At 36.4% G+C, this 9,556-nt stretch overlaps 1 protein-coding gene across 1 annotated transcript in view; it reads right to left on the reverse strand.

The window, feature by feature from the left end:
• Positions 1 to 1,290: 1,290 nt before the first annotated feature.
• CLCN4 (chloride voltage-gated channel 4) overlaps positions 1,291 to 9,556 on the reverse strand; it is a 39,984-nt gene continuing 31,718 nt past the window's right edge. Inside the window, exons 12-13 of the mRNA XM_072427367.1 lie at positions 6,828 to 7,044; positions 1,291 to 4,616 (exon numbers count right to left, since the gene is read on the reverse strand). Coding sequence (XP_072283468.1) covers positions 4,526 to 4,616; positions 6,828 to 7,044 — 308 coding nt within the window. The 3' untranslated portion in view covers positions 1,291 to 4,525. The remainder of the gene's footprint in view (positions 4,617 to 6,827; positions 7,045 to 9,556) is intronic.

Raw genomic sequence — 9,556 nt, forward strand, 5'->3', positions numbered from 1 at the left:
AGCAAATAATTACACAGAAATTGTCCATAAACTTTTGGAGAGCTACAAAATGCTTGGTTGCAATATGAGCATAAGGTATATTTTCTGCATTTAAATTTTGTATGTTTTTTGGCAAAAATGGAGGGTACCTTGTATCATAAAAACTGGAAGTGATAGCAAAAAAATTGGATCATTTTTGGATTCACCACCCAAAAATTAGTAAAAAAGAACTATAAGATCCAACAAAAAACTGTGATATACTGAATATCAAGGTATGATATTTTAATCTTTATGCGTTTGCTTATAATAAAGATTTCTGCTCTTAAACTGTTTGAACATTGAAATTGCAGAGAAAATCCCTGCTGTTTACATACTCTAGTTATACATTTAAAGGATGTGGCAAACCTAAATATATACTAAATGGGACCCCTCCAATGCATTATCTTCTATTGTATTCACTGGTAATGAATCATGTCAATGTAGCATATTTTTTGTTATTTGAACATAAATCATTTATTTACTTATATTGTAACAATCCATGATTAGCGTTTAATATGTCAGTACTCATCATCATGTGCCATATATTAGATTTTATATGTTTTATCATTCTCTTTTTTATAGTATGACCTCTATGTCCTTTTTTCTTGTTTTGTAGCCCTGATGAAGAAGATGTGCCTGAATCTCCAAATAGCATTCAATGTTTAATTCCACATAAATGTGAATTATTTCATATCTTTGTATGGATATATTTCATGTGTCCCCTGATTCCCTCTTACCCTGTTTTTCTTTGTCTCGTGTGCTGGTATAGGAATATAGCTGTGTTATTTTACACTTTTTCGATGTGAGTTATTGTTTCCTTCGTTTGTACACTGATTACATTTTTTTCTTCATTCATTTACCCTTGTTGTGGTTCTGTGCTATATAAGAGCAGCCTCCCCAAAGCTTCTTAGCTTTGTAAATCAAAATGGGTCACTCATAGTATGGGTACTATCAACAGGAGTTATAGCGGTTGTTATACATGTAATCTTTGTTATAATGTCCTTTCACCCATTATGAGCTTCTTAAATGGACAGTGAATGAGCAACAAAAGACCAAAACTGTTTTTTCCTCGGTTTTCTGCTTTTCCTACATTTTGGACCATTATTCCTTTATTTTTTGTAGTTTCATCCACCTGGCTATTCTGTGTGGAAAAGTACAAATCCTGAAAGGGAAACAAGCTTCCTTATACGTATTTCATCTGTTTATTGGACTGTTTGCATTCAGTTTGGCTTTAAAATGCCTATCCCAGATGAATATATATAGAAACAAGGATAATATAATTAAAAGTTTAATTCGGGTAACACAAAGATGAGTACAAATGGAAAATTCAGACACAGCTGAAAATGTTAACTTCTATTTTTGCCATGGTGGTGAAATTTACTTACCTTAGAAATGAACACCATATCATGTATACTCAGTGTTAACTTAAAAAGCAGTTAATAATGCATGGAAAAAGTAATAAAAAAAGGTGGACTCAGTATTGACAGTAATATTCATGTATTTTGACTTCATATAACTTATAAAAAGTTATTCACCATAAATTATATCAATAGCTTATATACTGTACATTACCTATTGATTTGATGCACCAATCTCCCCATAAGTGAATATTACATATTATTGTTTGTTCAAAACTGCAATATTGCATATTTATGGCTCAGTTCTAGGTGTATTTCCATTTTTTGTAAGCTGATTTTGTGAGTTAAATTAATACTTATTTTAAAGTCTTTATTTTGTTATTTACTATAGCTCATTCATTAATATAAATTTCTAAAACGAAATTTGTAGTTGTGATGTATGTATAAAAGCAGCGGTATTGTTGTAGGGCCATCAGTAGTAACACATGCCAATTTATAATGCTATGAAAGTTCATATTATTGACATAAGTCTTTGTTCAGTGCAGTGGTAAAAGAAAATGTACTGTCCTTTAACAAATGTAGTAGTAGAGCAGAATAAAAACACTTTTGTTTAAGGTACACATACACAAACTTACACTTTCCCATCTTATGGCTGCTCAGTATATCTAAACCCCTAAACAAAATAGTCGATATATTGCAGCTTCTCCAGGCTTCAGTCCTTAGGTGACTGAGTTTGTTTTTTATTTTCATTTGGCAATCCTAACAATAGCGTACTTACAGTTCTATGATGACTACATTTACTCATTCAACTGTATCCATGGAGGGAATAATGGTTGTCGCCATAGGCTGTTTTTCTAGAGCATTTCACCTTCTATTTATAAGGGGAATTAGTAGTTTGCAGAAGAAAGCTTGGAAGGATCATAACATTGAGGTTTAAGTTCAGCTCACAAGGGCATTGCATTTCTGGCCAGCATAGGAGGTATTTTCTGTACGGTATTCAAAAATACACACCTAAAGTCTGGTAAGCTGTAACAAAGTACATTTTTGTTTTTGTGTTTAGATTTGCTTACATTGAAGCTGGCAAAATTAGAAATGCATGAAGCAAAGCTAATTTTGTTTTCTAATAAATCTTAAACAATTGTATCAGTGCAGAATTGTGCTATTATTTTATGTGTCAGGTAGTAGGTTAAGTATTTTTACAGTTAGAAGAGTATGAAAGGTCTTTGGGTAAAAATGTGGGACAAACAGGTGTTCTCCCTAACTACATGGTATTTTAGAATTACAATTATTATTTGTAAGGATGTAGTATTTTTGCAAATTTCCTGTTGAATTTCTTTGTTAATCAATAGAAAGCAGTAGACTTTAGTCAACCCAACAGGGATCTAAGTATAAAGTGTATTTTCTCACTACTTGTTAGATCTTGCTCCATTAGGGCATGCTAGATAAGTACAATTTTGTGTTTTTATGACCTAGGCAAGTAGTAGGTCGGTATGGGGGTCTGGTATTGCAAGCTTGGAGAACTGTTTAATACTTGGGACACTTCCTTTTTTGCCTCATGTGCTGCTGCCATATAAATATGGCCCCTGAAAAGAACTGTATAAATCTCCAGGGCTTTGGGCCTATGGGAAGGAAATATGTAGACTTCTGGAGCCCAACTATAACTGGTCTAGAGGTAACTAGCTGTGACTGTCCCCATAAAAAATATAGTTACTGGTTGAATTAGAAGTATGCAGAGAAACGTTTTAATGTTATCCCATTGTGGAACATACAAAATAATTATACTATTTAAAGGTGTCCAACCATTTGGGTTAAGAGGCTATATGGGTGGACTTTATGAGAGATACGTATGAGGCTAAAGTGCATTCTGATGATGCTTGATGTTTCTGATCTATACACCACCATCCATATTGCCATGTGCATTTAACCAGTTCTTGTATTAAGCTCACTAAGGTGACTGCTGCCCGCTATTTTTACATTATGGGTACAGAACTATTTCTTTTTCTTTTCTAACTAAGTCAACAGGAAGATCAGTACCAATGGAGCTACAAATTGTACATATGAACATCTTAAAATAATCTAATTTTGATAAACCAGGAACTGTGAACTTCTTGGCTTAAATTTTAGACATGGAAAGTATTAGATGTTGTCTCTTCTCCAGCACCAGGACATGTTCCCTTGAGAGTAGGGCACTGGATTGATATGGAATCTCGGCAGTAAATTCTACAAGGTTTGCAATGCAAGATATTTCAATGCAGCAAGCAGTAGGTGCCAGGAAAAAGCTGCCACACACAGACAATATAGTGCTGGCTTTGGAAGTAGGAAACCTAAACACTCAGGATTTCTAAGGTGACAGCGATCCATAGGCATTTTCTCACTCAGGGTGTTATCTAGTATATCTAAAAAGAGTTAATAGCAGGGGACTAGCTTGTCTTACAATAGTTTCTGGGTTGTAATCCCACTTAAAAACACTTTTAGGGGCATTGGCCTATAAGAGGGGTAGAGACTGATGTAAATAATCACCTTTTATGTCTCACAATCTGCAAAATGTTGGTGTGAAAAAATAATTAGAAAGTAGTTAAATCCAATATGTTTCCAACTCTATGGTCATTTATACAAAATGTCATTAGGATGAAGATTGTACATACTTCCTAATATCTGCTGACATTCTGCAGACCGGACAAATCTTCTTACAGGAAGATAACTTGTGAATCAATTCACTCATCACTATGTACCATCCATTCTGCTGATTTTCCAAGAAACAAATCCTACATACATATTAGTAACTGGAACAAAACTTTTGTCAACAAAAATACTTGATGTTTAGTGAGCAATTCACATCCACTCACACACATGCATGGTACTCAGAATCTAAAGAGAATGTTTTATGCGATGTGTGTTGATTAATACAAGTACATCACATTATTGTAAAGCAGTTCCACACATTTTCCTTATTTCTATCTTCAAGTATTCAGTCCCCTTGTCAGGTTACATCTTCCCGTGACCTGATGTCATGTAGATCTGTTAATTCAACAGTTCCTTAACGTAAGCCTCTGCAAGGTACCAGCTCCTGCACTTGTCAAAATCACAGAGAAAAGCTTTCATTATCGTCAAGGGATTCTGTTCAGTTTCCTGTGGATGGGCTGTGCAGCCTAGTTGAACATGATCGATTCAGGATCTTGATTAGCCATTTGAGCCATGTGCCTCAAAACATCCTTTTTCGTTATAATACCCAGAAGCCTCCTGTAGGAAATAACCAGGAAAAAAACCCATAAAGATCATTAGAAGACAGTTCACTACATTTGCTTTACTGTGCACGTGGTCCCTGTAAATCACACAAAATCTGTCTCTGTGCTTCAATAAAACAGTGAGAAACCAGAAGAAAAACACATGGTGTGCTATTTCTAATTTCCATTTGGTTTCTGGAAAGCCAAGCAGATGTGGCCTGGAAATGACTGAATGCAATACAAACCGTGCATTGTGAAATCAACACTTTGACATGGCAGGTCATATATGGCATTTTCTGTATGTTTCTGAAAAAAACAATCTATTTTATTTCATTATTACATTTCCCCAGAGAGGTGACAGGGTTACATATTGTATTTCAATAATATAGTGGGTATTAATATTTTAGAAACAGGATGTGTTGAAGAATTCCGAACAGTGTTGATAACCTTTGCAGGTCACTTCTGCATATGAAAACATAGATCCATAAACTTTTTATAATATTTGGCATATGGTATAGACCCCTATATCCCTATTCATGATAATACTGTGCATACGAAAGCTTTTAAGAGTTCAGTGTATAATACCAAGGGCTTTACAACCACAAAGTATAGTGGCCACCAGCCAAACTTGACATAACTGGATCTACCAGAAACAGTGCACTAAATAGGTCAAAAGACATGATTTATTGCAGTATTCTATTAAAATGTATCTAAACCCATGTACAAAAATCTAATATATTGCAGCTTACCATTGGATGCAGTGGCTGCGTTAGATTTTTTTTCAGAAGTTTTTGATGATCAATGCACATTTCATGCATTACTGCGCTGTATCTACAGATTGGGTCCCCAAATATAAATGGTCACATGGTAACCACATTTGTCTAACCTGTGGAGGAGGGTGCACTAGGGATTCTGCAGATGCCTAAAACACTGGCATATCAAACAGAATATAGACAATTGGAAACAATGTAGCAGTGCTGCGCAATATGTTGCCATTTTAAAAATTAGAGATAATAGCAATTACATTAAAAAGTAATAATCCATAGATTGCTATCAATCTTAAGAAGACTTGGCCAATGTTTGGATATTAGATTTGCTGTACACGTTGTTGCTGAATGGGGGGGGGGTCAGGGATCAGCAACAAACCCATTGGACACATTTGTATCTCTAACTTTTGTAATCTCTTCCACTTTGCTACAATATGCTTTCTTCTAGGACTGGGATTGTCGTTGTCGTTGGAAAGATCCTTTCCAATGACTAATGACTGCATGATGCCTGAACAAGTGCTGTGCATACAGCACCGTTCTGCTCTATGGAGAGGGGAGGGGAGAACGACTTCCATTAGGATTATTCGTTGTCCATAGTCCATGGATCTTCCAGGACGTTCGTTGGGACGATGGATGACCAGCACTGTACACACGGCAGATTATCGTCTGATATTGGCCCTGACCCGATTATCGGAGGAGAACCATTGCTCGTGCGTACCCAGCCTAAGAGTCACCATTTTCAACTGCTGATTAATAAAGCACCTAAAGTACTAATGCTTAGACAAATACCTTTTTTCTAAATAATAGGTTAATTTCATGTTAGTTGCTGCACTTTAGATTTTGCATTTCTCTAGTTATGACTTAAGCCTAAATTTGATTATTCTAGTTTACTACTTACTCTGACTTTTGGCATGCCTCTGTTCATAAATTTGTTTGTTGACTGTGTACTACTTTAGTTCCTGTCAACTGCCATCTGCACAGGTATGCACAAAGGTTGCAACCTTGTACACTGATCAGTTGGGTCCAAAATTTCATACAGGGTGCTCTGGTGAAGAACTGGTGGGTGTGCACAGAGAGACCACTATGCAGTTTAGGAAAATGTCAACTAATCTGTATAGACATCTTAAAGGCATTAGGTAGGTGTTTTCCACGTGTTTATCATGTGTTTACATGCACTTACCATCTGTTTGCCATGCATTCCTATTTCTTGGAAGAATAAAAGCCAAATGATAAAAGCCCATGTACACTAGGCCTGTGGCTGGTCAGTTGGCCAGATTTTTAACAGACCTGGCCACCTATGAAGACAAACACCTCATTACCAGATTGTGGAGGGACCAATAAAATGTTTGAACTACACACCTCGAAGAATGAAGCATGCTTAAAGAGCTCTAATGCCTGAAACTTTATCTGGCTATGAATAATGAAAAAAAGCAAATTAGAAAAATGAATAGACTACTTACCCACTGCGAGTAACAAGACATTGCCTTAGTCCAAGTTTTCTAAAGATATCTACCACTGTCTCCATGGGTGTATGGTCGGTGACGGTAAAGGGGCTCAGGTTAAGTATTCGTCTTAGTTTCAGTGGGTGAGGACTGTTAGCTGGAAGTTCTGGAGGATCTTCTGTGAAATAGATTATTGAGTTGCTTACCACTCCATCGTGCCTTTGTCTGGCATTTTCTGAAAAAGACACAGAAATTCTAATATAAGGCAATCAAATGTACTAGTAAAATTCTTAGGATCAGTCAATGACAAGAGTATGAAGGTAGCCACTGTTGACCTCTTTCAGATGACTTATTATATGGCTGGTTTGTTGATGCATTGGCTTTAGTACTTTCTGAATTATCGACCAAGAACAAGCAAAGGAATGATCAATGTTGTGTTTTAAATCACCTAAATCTGCTAAATGCATGTTGCCCTTCAGTTCATTTTGTCATTCATCATAAATTAGATTTTCAACAGCCATCAATTTTTTTAAAACTGTGGACTGTAACACCTGACTACAGTTTGTAGAGCAAGTTTCCCTGAATACACATCCCTTGGCTCCTATAGATGCCTTACTTCCTCTCTCACATAATAAAAAATAGTGCTGAGGGATCATTAATACAACTAGACTTTTACTTTACAGATGATGTCCAACAAACAGGTTTTCAAAGCTCCTCTTGTCTAATTAGTGTGGGAAACATAAACTATATTTGAAACCAAAATAACTGGAATAATGGAAACTCCAAAGCCTCCCTAGGGTTGTAGACTACAACATTATGTGGTCTAAAGCACCTTAGCGAGGAACTATACTAAAAACACTTATACTTCAATCCCCGAGGGCAGTCTGATCACTCCAGGGGAGTCCGGCATCTGGTCCTGCGTCGTCCTGACTTACGTCCCAGAGCCGGCGCTCTGGGCGCCGCCATCTTCGTCTTCTCTTCCCGGTTCCTCATCCTATGTTAACCGACCCAGGCGCGAAATCATGTGATGTAGGATGAAAAAAAAAACGGCATGCGTGAGATCTGCAAATTTTTCCTATTGAGCAAAAAGGCTCCTTCTGCGCATTCCCGAGATGCTCGGGCATGTGTAGAAGGAGCGCCCAAGAACCTCCTGGGATGCCTAACGTAGGTATCCGGGGAGGATTTGCATTTCCATTTAGGAGGCGGTGCTGCACCCTTTTATTTTTTAAAAAAAAGGTGTTACACCTGAAAAAAAAAAGAATTTTTTAGCCTACATAAAAGGGTTCTCTATCCCTTTATGTAAAGTCAATATTCTGAGTATAGGTACACTTTAAGCATGGACTTTATTTTATCTCTGGAATCAACATGGGATGGAAAGCTATAATTTTAAATTTCTTCTGCCAGTGAATTCTAATAGCACAGAATCTTCAGATAGTATATTTCTAGGAGTACAGATTCCTGGCAGGGATAGTTATATGTGCGCTACTGGGATGGTGGTGAAAGGGATAAACTGTGTGCACTGCATGAATGATGACAGAGTATGGCACAAGGGTTGTCACATCTTTTGCTACTTTTTTGAATTCACTATATATCTACATACAGTATATAAAGATATATGAAAAATGAAATGAGTACCCAGCAAACATCCAGCAGGAGAACTGCTGACCTTTGCAGTCTCTAGATCTGCCAATAAATAGGTAATTCATATATGCACTTTTTTCCAATTAAAAACAAGGAAAAAAGCAACACCAAAACATCGCACTATTGTGTATCTTATATGTATACCTATACCATAATGTGACAGCAGGTAACCTGTTCAAGTTGTGAGAAAGAGTCAGATAGGAGACTGATGGATGAAGCTAGCCATGCATAAACATTGGCCTTTCTTTAACATTTTGATTGATATAGTTGCAGATGTCAATACATACCCATAATTACATTTTTCTGCATATTAACACACACACATGGACAATAACACATGGACAATAAGTCTGAAAACCTTTCAATCTCACCAGCTGTGGAAGACGTTTAGACATTTTGTCATCACCACATTTTAAATTGGAGACCTTTTTGCAAGTTTTTTTTGGTGGAAGCAGACTTTATTATTGATTCTGTTTGTTATTAAACCAAGATTGTTTCATGGACAGACAGGGACAGCTTTACCCAACTCCAGTTTTATTGTGTGGTTTTTATGCAGTGTCTAAATTCTCTAGGATAGATTTATATCTATCTACATATCAGCTAAGGGCAGCCATCAATGAGTAGACCTTTCTTGGGTGACCCTTTGAGTATATTGATAAGTAAATTGTCTACATCAGAAATCTCTTCTTCATCAAGAAGGGTGGGGTACTGTATTATTATTATTAGATATCTACCATTCTAGTTTAAATGTATCATGTAAATGTACTTAATGGAACTGTTAATGGCTAATTGTAGATCCTCATATCAGCTACCACCTGTAGACAGCTCTAGGGAATGTCCCAGCCTATTCACCTTGTCGAAAAAGCAAAAAGCTATATTTGACCAATATAGTAGCCAATAGCTTCTATATTCACCCACCTAATATTTCTGTTGCTGATTGCTATGTTGTCCTTGAGGGGTACATGTACTGAAGACACATGAATTTCTATTCATTTATATTTTAGGTAAACAGAAAATTTCCATGCAAGCGAAATGTAATCTTGACATTAATTGCTTTGGTTAATAGTGGAAACCAAATGTTTTTTACCTGCAGTGGCCAACGCCAA

The sequence above is a fragment of the Pyxicephalus adspersus genome, chromosome 1 (assembly GCF_032062135.1).
Source record: "Pyxicephalus adspersus chromosome 1, UCB_Pads_2.0, whole genome shotgun sequence".
Taxonomy (NCBI): Eukaryota; Metazoa; Chordata; class Amphibia; order Anura; family Pyxicephalidae; genus Pyxicephalus; species Pyxicephalus adspersus.